The following is an 18,537-nucleotide window of genomic DNA, read 5'->3' as shown; positions in this document are numbered from 1 at the left end:
CCTTCCTTTGTCAAAGCATACATCAAGGAAGCAGCTTATGCTACACAAAGAAGCATAAGACAACACCGGCATCGGATGAAGCATACAGGGGTGTAGTGTTAATGAGGTCAGTCCATAAGATAGTCGCTTAGGAGTCTGGTAACAGCGGGGAAGAAGCTGTTTTTGAATTCGTTTGTGTGTTCTCAGACTTCTGTTTCTCCTGCCTGATGGAAAAAGTTGGAAGAGTGAGTAAGCTGGGTGGGAGGGGTCTTTGATTATGCTGCCCGCTTTCCCCAGGCAGCGGGAGGTGTAGATGGAGTCAATGGATGGGAGACTCTCTGAAGCTTTCTGCGGTTTTGGGCCGAGCAGCGCTGTGATGCAGCCCGATAAGATGCTTTCAATGGTGCATCTGTAAAAGTTGGAAAGAGTTAATGTGGACATGCCGAATTTCCTTAGTTTCCTGAGGAAGTATAGGCGCTGTTGTGCTTCTTGGTGGCAGCTTTGACATAGGTGGACCAGGACAGATTTTTGGAGATGTGCATCCCTAGGAATTTGAAACTGCTAACCATCTCCACCTCGGCCCCGTTGATGCTGACAGGGGTGTGTACATTACTTTGCTTCCTGAAGTCAATGACCAGCTCTTTAGTTTTGCTGGCATTGAGGGAGAGATTGTTGTCTCTGCACCACTCCACTAGGTTCTCTATCTCACGAACAGGCGTTGGAACGTGGCAACTAAGGGCTTTTCACTGGAACTTCATTTGAAGCCTACTTGTGACAAAAAGCGATTTTCATTTCATTTCATTTTTTCATTTCATCTCCCTCCTGTATTCCGACTCGTCGTTATTCGAAATCCAGCCCACAATGGTCGTATCGTCAGCAAACTTGTAGATGGAGTTGGAACCAAATTTTGCCACGCAATCATGTGTGTACAGGGAGTAGAGTAGGGGGCTAAATACGCAGCCTTGCGGGGCCCCGGTATTGAGGACTATTGTGGAGGAGGTGTCGTTGTTGATTCTTACTGGTTGTGGTCTGTGGGTCAGAAAGTCAAGGATCCAGTTGCAGAGTGAGGAGTCAAGTCCTAGGTTTGTGCTGAAACGTTGAAGACAGCAGAAGTCCTTGAGCACCTGCCACACCATTGCCTGCATACCTTTGTGACATGGATCAATTCTAGAAAACACTGAGCACTTGTAGAACCATAGCAACAGCCAGAAGAAATTAACCAGAAACAAACTTGGGTAGTTGCTAATGCCTTTCCAAATTACAGGTGCGGATCCTTCCTGGTACTGAATGTGTGTTCAGTTGTACTAAGTTAAAGAGAGTGCTGGCTAAAATGTTGAGCTCCAAAGTGGCTCCACTAGCGTCAAATCATTGTTTCACTCTGACTGATATCATGACCTGACTGTTCTGCATATATCTGGTGGATGTTCATTGTGGGGCACACTAACAAATGTACCGAGGTGCAGTCTGGTGTGATTCGCCACACATGGATCCATTCATGCCAGTGACATACATTTTCGAGCTCTAAGGGCATTTACAATACCCAAAACATGGATGGGATTAAGTCCAATATCTTGCCCTGGCTATTTATTTATTTAGCTAAATTCACATGGGTGCAAAACAAAATACTTTGGGCGCGATTCTCCCAGAGGGGGAGAAATCGTAAGGCTGGCGTCAAATCCGGGCGGGTTTGACGCCAGCCCCCCCCCTCCCCGACCGGGAACCAATTCTGGTCCCCGGTCGGGGCTAGCATGCCGCCGCCGTAAACTCCGGCATCGCGGGCTTAACGAATTTCGTTAAGCCCGCTTGCCAGAGTTTGCGCCGGCTGACGCGTCATATGACGTCAGCCGCGCATGCGCGGATTGGACGACTCCAACCCGCGCATGCGCGGATGACGTCATTGCGCATTTGCGCGAAACCAGCGCATGCGCGGGCCGGGATGCCCCTCAGCTGCCCCGCAAAGTGATACAGCGGGGCGGCGGAGGGACAAAGAGTGCGCGGGCATCGGACCCGCTGCCCGCGATCGGTGCCCACCGATCGCGGGCCCATGGCACCCTTGGCACGGCCGTGGTACTGCCGTGCCAATCGGTGCCATGGTTTTAAAAATCGGGACTTTACGGCCGTTTTTACGAACGGCCAGACCAGGTGTGTTTGCCGTTCGTAAAAACAGCCGTAAAGGGCTGGGAACTCGGCCCATCGGACAGCTGAGAATCGCTGCTGGCCGTAAAAAAACGGCGGCAACGATTCGTATCGAGAGTCGGGCGTGGGGGGGGGGGGGGGAGGAGAATAGCGGGAGGGCGTCGGACGAGCGTGGCCGTAAAATTTTACGAGCCACGCTATTCTCCGCACCGTCGTGAGTGCGGAGAATTGCGCCCTTTATATTTCATAGACAATTGGTGTAAATTCTTGGTCACATCACTCAATTCTCTATATTGATTTCATAAATGTTCTTTTGTTATTTGACAAAAAAATTCAGATTAAATAAATCAATTCCAGAAATATTTTTTACGTCACTAGTTCCTATCCTGAAGCGATATAACTATTATCTGGGAAATATTACATTATTAAACAGTTGCTTCTTAGCTTTCTTGCGGCATACAATAAATTATTGATTGGGACTGTGTATTCACCAAACACATTAACTTGAAAGACATTTTATTGATTTTAAATAATTTATGTAACTTACTGACTCAAGAGCCCATTTGTGTATACCACAAATGTCTTTGGAGCTCCAAAATGTATGTGCAGGAGCTAATCATGTCAGATGCCAGAAGTGAGTGCCCATATGTGCACAGTGAACATCCACTCGAAGTGTGCAGAGGAGTTACATCATGACTTTAATTAACGGCCAATGATGATTTGATGCTGTCACCACAATTTTGGAGCTCAACATTTCAGCTAACACCTTATCTTCAACTGACATAACTGAACATGCATTCAGCAGGACCACCCCCCCGCCCCCACTGCACCAGTGCAATTTTGCGACTTCATCGACTACTTACAAATTAGTTGCTGTTTGATATTTTCTGGCTGTTGCCATGTTTATACAAGTTTTTGGTGCTTTCTCTGACTGTTTTAAGTTTGAAAGAAGTTGTGCGGCAGGTGCTCAAGGAGATTTTGCTGACTTCAATGCTTCTGTCCAAGCTAATTGGTCCCAATACGCAGTCCTCTTGGGACAGCACGATTTGGAGAACGAACCGCAGTTAGTCTCCAGTTGGGCAGAGTTAATATTTGGCACCTGCAAAGCGATGTGCTTGCAGTCAGTGCCACCCTGCACATAGGCCAGCGTGTACTCCCAGCAGAGCCATGTGTTCCCTCCGCCTGAACAATTGGGAGAGGGAGAAGAAAGTAAGGGAACGGAGCTCTCAGCAGGAGGTTTCTCTTGGAGAAATTCTCATCCCTGAATCTCAGCAAGGAACAAGATGGAAGACATAAAACCGTGCTTTAAACAGGACGTCATCACTGAACATTTTAAAAGATAAGAGCATAAGAACTAGGAGCAGGAGTAGGCCATCTGGCCCCTCGAGCCTGCTCCGTCATTCAATGAGATCATGGCTGATCTTTTGTGGCCCGAACACCATAACCCTTAATTCTTCAAAAAACTATCTATCTTTATCTTAAAAACATTTAATGAACGAGCCTCAAGCCTCAACTGCTTCACTGGGCAAGGAATTCCATAGATTCACGACCCTTTGGGTGAAGACGTTCCTTCTAAACTCAGTCCTAAATCTACTTCCCCTTATTTTGAGGCTATGCCCCCTAGTTCTGCTTTCACCTGTCAGTGGAAACAACCTGCCCGCATCTATCCTATCTATTCCTGTCATAATTTTATATGTCTCTATAAGATCCCTCTCATCCTTCTAAATTCCAACAAGTACAGTCCCAGTCTACTCAACCTCTCCTCGTAATCCAACCCCTTCAGCTCTGGGATTAACCTAGTGAATCTCCTCTGCACACCCTCCAGCGCCAGTATGTCCTTTCTCAGGTAAGGAGACCAAAACTGAACACAATACTTCAGGTGTGGCCTCACTAACACCTTATACAATTGCAGCATAACCTCCCTAGTCTTAAACTCCATCCCTCTAGCAATGAAGGACAAAATTCCATTTGCCTTCTTAATCACCTGTTGCGCCTGTAAACCAACTTTTTGCGACTCATGCACTAGCACACCCAGGTCTCTCTGCACAGCAGCATGTTTTAATATTTAACCATTTAAATAATAGTCCCTTTTGCTGTTATTCCTACCAAAATGGATAACCTCACAATTGTCAACATTGTATTCCATCTGCCAGACCCTAGCCCATTCACTTAGCCTATCCAAATCCCTCTGCAGACTTCCAGTATCCTCTGCACTTTTTGCTTTACCACTCATCTTAGTGTCGTCTGCAAACTTGGACACATTGAACTTGGTCCCCAACTCCAAATCATCTCTGTAAATTGTGAACAATTGTGGGCCCAACACTGACCCCTGAGTGACACCACTAGCTACTGATTGCCAACCAGAGAAACACCCATTAATCCCCACTCTTTGCTTTGTATTAATTAACTAATCCTCTATCCATGTTACTACTTTACTCTTAATGCCATGTGTCTTTATCTCATGCAGCAACCTTTTGTGTGGCACCTTTTCAAAGGCTTTCTGGAAATCCAGATATACCACATCCATTGGCTCCCCGTTATCTACTGCACTGGTAATGTCCTCAAAAGATTCCACTAAATTAGTTAGGCACGACCTGCCCTTTATGAACCCATGCTGCGTCTGCCCAATGGGACAATTTCCATCAAGATGCCTCGCTATTTCTTCCTTGATGATAGATTCCAGCATCTTCCCTACTACCGAAGTTAAGCTAACTGGCCTATAATTACCCGCTTTCTGCCTACCTCCTTTTTTAAACAGTGGTGTCACGTTTGCTAATTTCCAATCCGCCGGGACCACCCCGGAGTCTAGTGAATTTTGGTAAATTATCACTAGTGCATTTGCAATTTCCCTAGCCATCTCTTTTAGCACTCTGGGATGCATTCCATCAGGGCCAGGAGACTTGTCTACCTTTAGCCGCATTAGCTTGCCCATCACTACCTCCTTAGAGATAGCAATCATCTGCCAGCCACTGGCATGTTATTTGTGTCTTCCACTGTGAAGACCGACCCAAAAAACCTGTTCAGTTCCTCAGCCATTTCCTCATCTCCCAATATTAAATCTCCCTTCTCATCCTCTAAAGGACCAATATTTACCTTAGCCACTCTTTTTTGTTTTATATATTTGTAGAAACTTTTACTATCTGTTTTTATATTCAGAGCAAGTTTACTCTCATAATCTATCTTACTCTTCTTTATAGCTTTTTTTAGTAGATTTCTGTTGTCCCCTAAAGATTTCCCAGTCCTCTAGTCTCCCACTAAACTTTGCCACTTTGTATACTTTTTCCTTCAATTTAATATTTCCTTATTTCCTCAGATATCCATGGTCGATTTTCCCTCTTTCTACCGTCCTTCTTTTTTGTTGGTATAAACCTTTGCTGAGCACTGTGAAAAATCGCTTGGAAGGTTCTCCACTGTTCCTCAACTGTTTCACCATAAAGTCTTTGCTCCAAGTCTATCTTTCCAGTTCTTCTCTCATCCCATTGTAATCTCCTTTGTTTAAGCACAAAACACTAGTGTTTGATTTTACCTTCTCACCCTCCATCTGTATTTTAAATTCCACCATATTGTGATCGCTCCTTCCGAGACGATCCCTAACTATGAGATCATGAATCAATCCTGTCTCATTATACAGGACCAGATCTGGGACCGCTTATTCCCTCGTAATTTCCATTATATACTGTTCTAGGAAACTATCGCGGATACATTCTATAAACTCCTCCTCAAGGTTGCCTTGACCGACCTGGTTAAACCAATTGACGTGCAGATTAAAATCCCCCATGATAACTGCTGTACCATTTTTACATGCATCAGGTATTTCTTTGTTTATTGCCTGCCCCACCATAATGTTACTATTTGGTGGTCTATAGACTACACCTATCAATGACTTTTCCGCCTTACTATTCCTGATTTCCACCCAAATGGATTCAACCTTATCCTGCATAGCACCGATGTCATCCCTTACTATTGCCTGGATGTCATCCTTAAATAACAGAGCTACACCACCTCCCTTACCATCCACTCTGGCCTTCAGAATAGTTTGATACCCTCAGATATTTAACTCCCAGTCTTGACCATCCTTTAACCATGTTTCATAACCGCTTGACCATTCCCCTAATGATTGAGTCCCCGATCACTATAGCCCTGCCATTCTTCTTCCTGTCCTGCTGCGCAACCATGAACAGTGCCATGAACCTGGCTGCTGCTGCCTTCCCCGGGTGAGCCATCTCCCTAAACAGTATCCAAAGCGGTATATCTGTTTAGGAGGGAGATGACCGCAGGGGACACCTGCACTGCCTTTCTACTCTTGCTCTGTCTTTTGCTCACACATTTTCTATCTCCCTCAGTAATTTTCACCTGCGGTGTGACCAACTCGCTAAACGTGCTATCCACGACGTCCTCAGCATTGCGGATGCTCCAAAGCGAGTCCATCCGCAGCTCCAGAGCCGTCAAGCGGTCCAACAGGAGCTCCAACTGGACACACTTCTTGGACGTGAAGGAGCCAGGGACAGTGGATGTGTCCCTGAGCTCCCACATCGCACACGAGGAGCATGACACGGGTCTGGATTCTCCTGCCATGTCTTAAACCTTCAGATAACTTATACAACTACAGTTTCGAAAAACAAAAAAATAAATAAATAAATATACCAATGAAAAGAAAAATTACTTACCAGTCACTTACAAAGGATAAAAAGCACCTCCTCCCAACCCAGCTTCGAATTCCCACCTAGCTTCAAATTCCCAAACTCACTCTTAGCTGTGTCTCACTCTGGATATTTTATCCTCCCCGTGTGTGCGTGGGTTTCCTCCGGGTGCTCCGGTTTCCTCCCACAGTCCAAAGATATGCAGGTTAGGTGGATTGGCCATGATAAATTGCCCTTAGTCCAAAATTGCCCTTAGTGTTGGGTGGGGTTACTGGGTTGTGGGGATAGGGTGGAGGTGTTGACCTTGGGTGGGGTGCTCTTTCCACGAGCCGGTGCAGACTCGATGGGCCGTATGGCCTCTTTCTGCACTGTAAATTCTATGAACTCCATGAACCATATTCAACATAATAACACAGCCTTAACATCCAACAACGTATACCGTTTGTATATTTTTCCCCATTTTCACACCCCCTCACGCAATAAACAGCTCCTCAAATATAGCCATAAACGGCATCCACTGTACCTCGAAGCCCTCCTCTGACCCCTTCAAGCCATGTCTTCTCAACCTTGCCCCTTGCTTGAGATGTGGTGACCCTCAGGTTAAATCAAAAAGAGAGAGCAGCCTATGGTCCTCGGGACTAGGGCGACTTTCCTTCCATTTTCACAGTCTCCCTGGAAAGGCGAAGCTCCTTTGGCACCGGACCTCAGACATGTTGAGGTAGCTGGAACAGTGCCTGTAGACTCTGGCAGCAGAATAGTGGTGTCTTCTGTGGCCCCTGTCACCCTGCTGGCCCTGCACCCTCTGTGCCTGCACCTCTCCTCCCTGGTTGCTCCCTGGGCCGGTGCCTGCAGACACCTGGCCTCCTCTCCCTTCAGCCACTCTTTTCCTCTGAGGAAGGATCCACACCTGCAATTTGGAAAAGCACCAGCAACTACTCACAGGTTAGGTTCTGGATAATTTCCTCTGGCTGTTGCTATGGTTCTACAAGTGCTCAGTGTTTTCGAGAATTGATCCATGTGGAGTAAACAATCCCCAGTACCAGAGAAACAGAAGGCTGTCTGGTGACCTGAAGGGTTTACAAGGTATAAATCCTCCAGTAGACTTAGGAGACAAAAATAAGTCCTGAAATGAAGGCTACTAATGTAATGAAGCAATGAAGTAATAAAGCAAAAATGATAGGCAATGCAATCAAGATTCATTAAACAACCAGCATCAAACTATCACATATCTCACTACTCAGAGCGGCAATGCTCCAGACCTGTCTTATCTTGCCCTTGGGTGACAATTATAAAACGGATTGTCTGCCTGCCCGTTTTGCATGTGCATTAAGCGTGAAATCACACGAGCACCATCAATGTCCAGGCAATTGCTATCAACGTTTTCGGGTGAAATTCTCTAGTTGAAAGATTATTCGCCCATCAGAGCTGAATTGCACCTGATTTGCAAATGAATAAGCGATTCTCAATCCTTCACCATGCATAAATATACACAGTGAGGATTGTAAGGGTGTCTCTAGGGAATCCCGCTATTGGGCCGCCATTTTGAGCGGGCTGCCTGATAACGAGGTCCCGTGGCTGGCCACCCTGCCTGCATCACAATTTAGCCCCACCCCTCCCCCGCTACGCAATTCAACCTCCCCTCCTCAGATTTTCTGGATCCCACCCAAGTAGGGGGTGACCCTCTTACTCTACCCACTCGAGACCCCTAAATAAAGGGACACCCTCTGAGATCCCCTAAATAAATGGACCCCAGAGACCCCCTAAATAACAGAATCCCCAGAGACCCCCCAAGAAATGCCATAAATAAAGGGACTCCTCCAGACACACCTAAATAAAGGGACCCCCCTGAAAAACGTATCCCCCAGAGAACTTTGAAATAAAGGGATCCCCAGAGATCCCTAAATAAAGAGACGCCCTGTAGACTTTCTAAATAAACAGACCCCTCACAGAGACCCCCCCTAAGTAAAGGAAGCCCCCCAGAGACCCCCTGAATGAAGGCACCACCCTCCCACACTCCAATCACCTCCCTTCATGTTTGAGTGATTTTGAAGTGGTCAGGTGAAAATTGACAGCACTTAATTATGTTTGAAGTGTCCCAGGACCTGTCAATCAAAACTTGACGTTTATAAACATTGGGTTAGAGTACTCAAAGTTACACGCCCGCAAAGGAAGATGAATGGAGCAATGCTGACAGCTGTGTATGTGTGTGGAGGCTGTCAATCATAGCTTAGTAAAATCAATATCAACGAGAGATGAATGAATGACTTGCAGATCGAAGATTCAATGATTCACATGCCTTTGTGTTATTCTCCAAATGATGCTCAGTTTCAGTATCTGACCTGTGGCTGTAAGTGTGAAATTGAATGATGGCACATCTTCATCTTTACTATGTTCATGTTGCTCACCACTACCTGACTAGTTTCATTTCTTGGGTGTTTGAAAGGAGAAAGGCACAAGATAAAGATGTGGTGCAAGAAAGTGAGAAAGTAAGAGGTTTGTGCCCACACCATTTGCAACTTGGCCACTCATAAGGGTGTTACTTCAGTTTTGGTCTCCTTACTTGAGAAAGGACGCACTGGCACTGGAGGGTGTGCAGAGGAGATTCACTGGGTTAATCCCAGATCTGAAGGGGTTGGATTATGAGAGGTTGAGTAGACTGGGACTGTACTCGTTGGAATTTAGAAGGATGAGGGGGGATCTTATCGAAACATTTAAAATTATGACGGCCACTTGGAAATAACAAATAACTACCCACTGTACAGAGAAGGGCCCGTGAAAGGACCCTGAAGCAATGAGTGAAGGGCGGGGGGGGGGGCGGGAATTGTCACAAAGGAAATGGCTATGTCCATTGTAATTGGCACAATTACCCTTACTGCTTATATAGTGTATAATATGTAAAAAAAACTTCAATAAAAACATTTTTCAAAGAAGTATTAGAATATGGCCATGGCCAATGTCAATGGTTTCAGTCCAGCCACTGGGCATAGTTTTAACAAAGGCCATTGCAATAATGGCCAGCACAATCTCCTCAAAAATGGCTAGGACATGCAGGTGTGCTTGCTTGCTTCCAACTAGCTCATGTTGCCTTTAGTTGCGCATCACTTTGTACTTTCCTTCCCTTTTATAGACAAATGCATGAGTGAATGCCATGCAGTTTGTCTGGTTGATGTAGCTGTCATTGAATTGTAGTGTGGGTAAGCTGTGAGATGTGGGTGTGAGACTTGCAACAATGCTAAATGTGTAATGGTGTTATGGAACATATGAATGTTAGGTGGGGTTCCTGATTGATTGAGATTGGTCGACAAATTATGTAGTGAGCTGGGCAGAGCTTGAGGTAAGCAGTGCAGTTAAGATATGGCATTTGAAGATGTGTTCACTGATTTTAACCACTAGTGTGAAGCCAGTGAGCTTCCTGAAACACTGTATTCAGGTCCTCTGGGTTCTACTCAAGTGCTAGTACTACTATATTATTGTAAAATCACAGCAATATTCCTCTGATTACATGGGCAGAATGTATTTGTTGCGTCAGTGGCTCTTTCCAGGAGCCCCAGTGGGATTAAATCCCAATTTGGCAGTCTTCTGCCTGCTGTCAGGGTTCCTGGGCCCTGCAGGGGAACTTCCTACCTTTGTTAGCTGCCAGTCAATCAGGTTGGCAACTCTCTGATGCCACCAGCGCCACTGGAAGTGGTGGCCACTACCATAAGACAAGAAGGTGAATGGTCACTGAAGTTCTGCAACAATGATGGAATTGTTGAGGCCAATCGGGCAGACCTGGTGAGGCGGGGGATGTGGGCTGATGTAAAGGGCAGGCGTGTCTTCCCACTAGCATGTTCCTCTCTTGGACACAGGGTACTGTGCAGGAAGGACCATCCTGACCAATCCACAGGCATGTGTCAGAATTTACCTGACAGCTTGCCGACATGGCCCCTGATAAAATACCAGCAGCAGTAGGATAAGGCCCTGAGTTGGCAACTTAAAAGCCTCAAATGGCTTCCGGCCTAGAAGGCTGTCCTCGTCCTTTCCCACCCATCAGGGGCAATTGGGAAGACAATGGATTCTCCACCCTAAGCCTTTCCATCCCATTATTATCTACCCTGTCTCCCAGCTTGCTCACAGGGTGGTGCAGTAAATTCCATTGTATTTGCATACACGTGTGCGTGTGCATGTGTATGAGAGAGAAATAGAAAACAATATAACCTAAATAAAAGCCTGTAATTATCTGCATTTTGAATTTCAAGTTAGAAAGCAGGGGCTTCAGCTGATGTTCCTCTGCGCCTTAAATGATTCAATCCAATTCCCAGTTGGTTAGAGATGATAACACAAAACAATTTTTTTATTCCGCATAACAAGCACTCAATACGTTTAGTGATATACAGCAAGGGTGGAAGTGACAAATTAAAGGTAGGATAGTAAAAAAAATTTTTACAACAGATGCTCTGTAAGACAGACTATGAATTTTAATGAACAGAAATTGCTACTGAATGCAGTGGCCAAATTCTTGGTATCTAAAAGCTGTAGCTTGAATTTGTACCAAGCAGCTATTTTGTGCCACAGCACGAAAATACAGTAGACCATTATTTTAGTTGAACTTTTTAGTATTTTCAATGTTTTATGATTGCATATAGAGAATAAAACATTTTGTATGGACTGGTATATTTATATGAGGAAGTTATCTGTTTTCAAAAACCTTGGAGAGCATTTTAAACTATAAAAATAGGTCAGCTAGGGTTGGATAAATAACTGGGAGGGATGGGGGTGATAAAGTCTGTTAAATCTGTTGCCTGATTGAATCCATGCAAACCAATACTCCCTCTAAGCAGTGTGGCCACATGCAAATGCTTCTGCGCACCTGTGGCCTCTTTTAAGTTACTGCATGTGTGTGGCCACGTAAAAGAATTTGAAGGATCTGCACACTTAAACTAATTGGCAATATATTACTGAAAAGGTTAGAGGGTAAGTTGTTTCCAAGCAGCCCAGTTCTGGCTTTAACTGAGGCTGGAAGCTGGGTAGATGATGCTCTAGAGAGGCAGGTTCAAGTTTTAAATAAGATAATGCCTATCCTTCGATAGCTCAGCTGGTAGAGCGGCGGACTGTAGATGATTAAAGTGGACATCCTTAGGTCACTGGTTCTTCCGGCTCAAAGGAAGCTTTATCTCCCTTTATGGGCAGCACGGTACCACAGTGGGTAGCACTGTTGCTTCACAGCTCCAGGATCCCAGGTTCAATTCCTGGTTTGGGTCACTGCCTGTGTGGAGTCTGCAGGTTCGCCCAGTGCTTGAGTGGGTTTCCTCCGGGTGCTCCGGTTTCCTCCCACAAGTCCCAAAAGACTGTTAGGTGAATTGGACATTCTGAATTCTCCCTGTGTAACCGAACAGGCACCAGAATGTGGCGACTAGGGGTTTTTCGCAGTAACTTCATTGCAGTGTTAATGTAAGCCTACTTGTGACAGTAAAGATTATTATTATTACGAAGCCGTGGCCAGCCAGAGCTGAGAAGTTTCAGGTCTGAATGCTTTTATACTTACCTCTTTGATCTAGGTGTCTGTCTGAGGTCCCTCCATGATTGAACATTCCTCCCATGAATTTTCCTCCAATGTCTCCAACCAAAATCCTCCCTGCCGTCCATCACGAAACCGCCAAACTTCACCCCACCCCAAACCTCGAATTCCCCTCCCACTACAAGATCCCAATCCCCCAACCATGAGCCTCTCAATTTCAGGCACCTGACCTTTCCACCAGTCCTTTGATGTCTCTCTGAGGCCTTGGGTACCCTCCACCCAGGCTCCTGACCTCCCTCAATGCCTCCATTGTCCCCATTACCAGGCATCTGATAAGACCCAGGTTTGGCAGCCTAGTCATCAACCCAGCAACCAACAATTCCTTCATTAGTCCCTCACCTTTACATTATCAGCCCCTTCCTCACCTTCAAGATCATCCTCCCTTGACAAGGACTTAACTGCTCCTGTGTCCTTCACCAACTGTGGAGTTAAAACCCTACAGCTTTTGTGACGGAATCCCATCAGGTATGCAAATATTCAGCCCTTTCTTTCATTAATGAGGAAAATTACTTTTAAATTTTAACCACCTTTAAAATACTACCCTCTATTTAGGAATACAAATTTCATAATAAAATTAATAGAAGACCCAAGCCTGAATTTTCCCGTTAGACCATATGACCATAAGACATAGGAGCAGAATTAGGCCACTCGGCCATCGAGTCTGCTCCACCATTCAACCATGGCTGACATTTTCACATCCCCATTCTCCTGCCTTCTCCCCATAACCCCTGATCCCCTTATTAATCAAGAACATATTTATCTCTGTCTTAAAGACACTCAGTGATTTGGTCTCCACAGCCTTCTGCAGCAAAGAGTTCCACAGATTCATCACCCTCTGGCTGAAGAAATTCCTCCTCATCTCTGTTTTAAAGGATTGTCCCTTTAGTCTGAGGTGGTGTCCTTTGGTTCTAGTTTTTCCTACAAGTGGAAACATCCTCTCCACATCCACTCTATCCAGGTCTCACAGTATCCTGTAAGTTTCAATAATATCCCCACTCAACTTTCTAAACTCTGGGCAGCACGGTGGCCTAGTGGTTAGCACAGCTGCCTCACGGCGCTGAGGTCCCAGGTTTGATCCTGGCTCTGGGTCACTGTCCGTGTGGAGTTTGCACATTCTCCCTGTGTCTGCGTGGGTTTCGCCCCCACAACCCAAAAATGTGCAGAGTATGTGGATTAGCCACGCTAAATTGCTCCTTAATTGGAATTTTTTTTTAAAAAACCTTCTGAACTCCAATGAGTACAGATCCAGAGTCATCAACCGTTGGTCTGATTTAGCCCAGAAGTCAAAAGAAGTGTACCCAATGCAATTTTCCTGAAGTGAAGTTTAAACATAGAACATACAGTGCAGAAGGAGGCCATTCGGCCCATCGAGTCTGCACCGACCCACTTAAGCCCTCACTTCCACCCTGTCCCCATAACCAAATAACCCCTCCTAACCTTTTTGGTCACTAAGGGCAATTTATCATGGCCAATCCACCTACCTTCACGTCATTGTACTGTGGGAGGAAACTGGAGCACCCGGAGGAAACCCACGCAGACACGGGGAGAACGTGCAGACTCCGCACAGCGGGGAATCGAACCTGGGACCCTGGCGCTGTGAAGCCACTGTGCTATCCACTTGTGCTACCGTGCTGCCCCTGCGTCTGTGTCAATTTGCACAAATGTTCTTGATAGGTTCTCAGCACTATTATTGGCTACTCTTTACAAATTCCTCTCGCAGATGTAAAATCTGCCAGTGCTACAGCTGCATTAAACTGGCTGTGGTTGCAAAATGTATCGTTTTGCTCACTGCAGTATCAGATACTCATGGCTTTTCACAGCACCAAACCCACTAATTTTAGTTTCAGTTAAGATGAAACTGTTTGCATTCCAGCACATGCGATCTAAGATTTTGGTTTTGAGCTAGGGGACCCACAGAATGCAGTGGAAGGCAGTAGTGTTGCTAGTGTGTGTCACTGCTAGCAACCCTGGGAAACAAGGTCAAATAAAGATCAATTACTCCCCCACTTAGGAGACTGTTTTCATTGACGAGAACAGAGATGTGGACTTCAGAGGCAATCTGTAAGAACAAAGTACTTCCCTGAACAAGCTCCAAAGTGGGGGAAAATTGCTTGACTACTTAAGAAGGTTATTTTATGGAAGGAAGTGCCCAGTATTACTTCACTTCATAAAATTATGTCAATCTCCTCTTTCGAGGTGGAAATTTCATGAATGAGGAAAAAGGATCCAATATCCAGCTAGAATTTGGATTAAAGATTCTCTACAATTTTATTAGTATGAGCCTGTATCTGTTCCTTAGCACCCAGGATAAATCTCAATTTGCCTCACCTAATGAAAACAAGTAAGTGTTAAGTTTCATTCTGTGTTTAAGAAAATCCAAATATTTCATTTACAGAGTCTTATGTAAACTGCCCAAACTGTAAGTGTCCAAGCTCTCTTGTATATTGGAAACAAGATGTGCCCTATGATATAAACATACAGGCAGCTTCCACTTTTTTCATTAGACCATTGGGACTAACATTCTTTAACTGGACCAGTTTTACATATCAGATTTAAATCCAGAAAGGTACAAGGGATTTGAATTGTTAACAATTTTTTTCTCGTCCAGTGATTTTCCTCCCCCTTTTTCTTTATAAATTTAAAATGACAAAGTGATAAGGTGAAATTTACCTGCTCAGTAACATCTTTCCTCCATGGTGCCACATCCTGCCCATCGCACCAGCCGTTTCGTCCATACAACCATGTACCATGTTCATTCGGGACCACACCTTCTAATACCTTGTTAGCACAACCGAAAGGAGTACCTGGGTGGAATAAAGGTGAAATTTAGGTTTATGTTCTTTTGTGTATAAACTATCTATTGGCCCAGAGTTTTCTTTTGATACAGCATTGAATGCTGAGAAATTCATCACCGTGATTGAGGGACCCAACAGAATCCCAACTTCCAGTGAGATCACTTATGCTGAAGTCCGAAGGTTGCACTGCACCTGAATGGGATCCAGAGGTTACCGAGTGGCAGGGACCTTTTATTCAAAATTTTGCTTATTTGTCCTCAACTTGCACTGATAATTACAGGTGTAAACCAAAAAGTCAGCCCTTCTAATGTTTATGACCCCATCCACAAAATAAACAGACAATTGCTAATTGTAAATAAAAATAGTTTTTATAACTTGCCTGGCAGCCGTAGCTCCTCTGGCTCCATTATTCCCCACTCCACCCATTCCTCAACGTTACTAACATTGTAAAAAGAGGAGTTAAAGGTATTTAAAAGTTTACAATTGTTTTTTAAAAATGTCCTGTTTGAAAATGTTAAAATTGTAAAACAAAAATGTACCGTGAGCTGAAGTGTGAACTCAAGGAGAGTGTCTTTAGCTCACTATATTACTGTGGCCGTGGCTTCACCAGCAGTACACCACGTTGGAAGACTTTGCTGTTTGTCCCAATGCTAAGCCTTGTTGCAGTAAGAGGAAGTTTTCTCTACAGCCTTCTGTCAAGGTAAGTGCTGAATATTCTGGGAGTCAGCAGCCAACACTGAACCTTAGCCGCAGACAGGAAAATCTAGCCAACTGTATATTAAACTGGGTAGATGAGTATGGGTTTCATTATGAGTGACTGTCAATGAGCTCTAACACATACTATCAATGCTAACGATGTCAAACTTGGTGACACACAAGTTTTGAAGCCAACTAATCAGATGACCCATGTTTTGCTGACAGTTGGAAAAGGTCAATGCTGCATACATCCATGGGACATTTGTAACATCAGTGACAGAAACATCAAAAACAAACAGAAAGACACATTTGGAAAGTAAGGCAGGTAGCTTCTTTTCTCATTTAAATTGATTTTTTTTTTTAAAGTTGCACTTTGAAAGCAAACAAAGCATATGTGAAGACAGGATAGAAAATAAGGTTGAAGGGCAGGACAGGATAGTTGAGGGTGAAGGAGGTTGCCTTGTGGACAAGTCAAAGTGGAGGGAATGGAAGGAGGATAAAGTGTTAGTGAGGCCACACCTGGAGTATTGTGTCCGGTTTTGGACTCCTTACCTGAGAAAGGACGAACTGGCGCTGGAAGGTGTGCAGAGGAGATTCACTAGGTTAATCCCAGAGCTGAAGGGGTTGGTTTACGAGGAGAGGTTGAGTAGACTGGGACTGTACTCATTGGAATTTAGAAGGATGAGGGGGACCTTATAGAAACATATAAAATTATGAAGGGAATAGATAGGATAGATGCGGGTAGGTTGTTTCCACTGGCGGGTGAGAGCAGAACTATGGGGCATAGCCTCAAAATAAGGGGAAGTAGATTTAGGACTGAGTTTAAGAGGAACTTCTTCACCCAAAGGGTTGTGAATCTATGGAATTACTTGCCCAGTGAAGCAGTTGAGGCTCCTTCATTAAATGTTTTTAAGACAAAGATAGATAGTTTTTTGAAGAATAAAGGGATTAAGGGTTATGGTGTTCGAGCCGAAAAGTGGAGCTCAGTCCACAAAAGATCAGCCATGATCTAATTGAATGGCGGAGCAGGCTCGAGGGGCCAGATGGCCGACTCCTGATCCTAGTTCTTATGTTCTTATGATTAAGGGTCAAGTTGTGTGATGGGAGGATAAAATGGTTAAGTAGGGCGCTTGAAGGGGAAAAGTTACAGATGATAGGAGAGTTTGGAAGGGAAGACAATAATGGGAAAGTGAACAGTGGTGATACAATAAGAGCAACAGAGTGAAGCATTAGCAATGAAGAGGATGGGATGTGAGTGCTGAAGGCTACATTTTCCCCACAATTCACTGTATCTATCCTACCACATGAGTACACTCCCATCTGAAAGAAAAAAATTAAAAATCAGAAACTGAGAAGCAAAAGGATAATGCAAAGCAAAAAGTGCTAAAGAAGAAGAAAGTCAGAAACAGAAAAGAAGGGATGGAGAGAAACAGCACCAAAAGACATGAGGGTAAGATAAATGAGTGACCAGATACGGAGTTATGTTCAATATTTTAAACATTTTAATAAAGTATTGAATATAATTTAGAGATAATAATTTTGTATATAAATGATACAATTATAGTATGAATATAAGTTTACAATTGTGTGAATAGTTGATCCTATGTTATTTTAAATGCAAATTTGAAGTTGAACATGTGCAGACTAGATTGGGATTAATGCTGAAGTGATGGGATGTGTAGAATGTCAGTGGAGGAAAAGAGTTGGCTCTGTGTCCCATGGACAATTCAATTCACTCCACGTGATATCAAGAAACAGTTGAAGGCACTGGATACTGCAAAGGCCGTGACAATATTCTGGCAATAGTACTGAAGACTTGTGCTCCAGAACTTGCTGCACCCCAAGCCCAGCTGTTCCAGTATAGCTACAACACTGGTATATACTCGGCAATGTGGAAAATCGACCAGGTAAGTCCTGTACACAAAAAGGAGAAGAAATCCAACCCGGCCAATTACTGCCCCATCAGTCTTCTCTCGGTTATCAGTAAAGTGATAGAAGGCGTCATTAACAGTGCTATCAAGCGGCTCTTGCTTTGCAATAAACTGCGCACTGACGCTCAGTTTGGGTTCCACCGGGGTCACTCAGTTTCTGACCCTAGCTCAAACATGGACAAAAGAGCTCAATTCCAGAGGCAAGGTCAGGGTGACTGCCCTTAACATAAAGGCAGCATGTGACCAATTGTGGCATCAAGGAGCCTGAATAAAACTGGATTCAATGAGAACTGGAGGAAAACCCTTCACTGGTTGGAGTCATACCAAGCACAAAGGAAGAAGGTTGTGGTGGATGGAGATCAGTCATTTTAGTTCCAGGATATCACTGTAGGTGTTCCTCAAGTTACATAAGAACATAAGAACTGGGAGCAGGAGTAGGCAATTTAGCCCCTTAAGCCTACTCCGCCATTCAGTACGATCATGGCTGATCTAATTCGGCCTCATTGCCAACTTCCTGCCCGCTCCCCATAACCCTTCATTCTGCTAATGTTAAATCCTATCTATCTCCTCCTTAAATCTGTTTAGTGTTCCGTCGTCCACTGCACTCTGAGGTAGAGAATTCCACAGATTCACAAGTGAATCTGTGAAGTAATTCCTCCTCATTTCTGTTTTAAATCTTAGCCTAAAACTATGGTCTCTCATTCTAGAATGTCCAACAAGGGGAAAGATCCGCCCTACGTCCACCCAATCCCCTTTTTATCATCTTATATATCCCAATTAGTGGCCTCAATCTAGCTAACTAC

General features: G+C 44.5%; 1 protein-coding gene across 1 annotated transcript in view; it reads right to left on the bottom strand.

Moving 5' to 3' along the window:
- The window catches only part of si:dkey-256h2.1 (uncharacterized protein LOC337520 homolog), a 322,407-nt gene that overhangs the window by 39,323 nt on the left and 264,547 nt on the right, over positions 1–18,537 (bottom strand). Inside the window, exon 11 of the mRNA XM_038797529.1 lies at positions 14,983–15,116. Within this exon, the coding sequence (XP_038653457.1) occupies positions 14,983–15,116 (134 nt within the window). The remainder of the gene's footprint in view (positions 1–14,982; positions 15,117–18,537) is intronic.

Source organism: Scyliorhinus canicula, chromosome 5 (assembly GCF_902713615.1).
Source record: "Scyliorhinus canicula chromosome 5, sScyCan1.1, whole genome shotgun sequence".
NCBI lineage: Eukaryota > Metazoa > Chordata > Chondrichthyes > Carcharhiniformes > Scyliorhinidae > Scyliorhinus > Scyliorhinus canicula.
The sequence above is the reverse complement of the archived record's forward strand: the minus strand, read 5'-3'. Positions and strand labels throughout refer to the sequence as shown.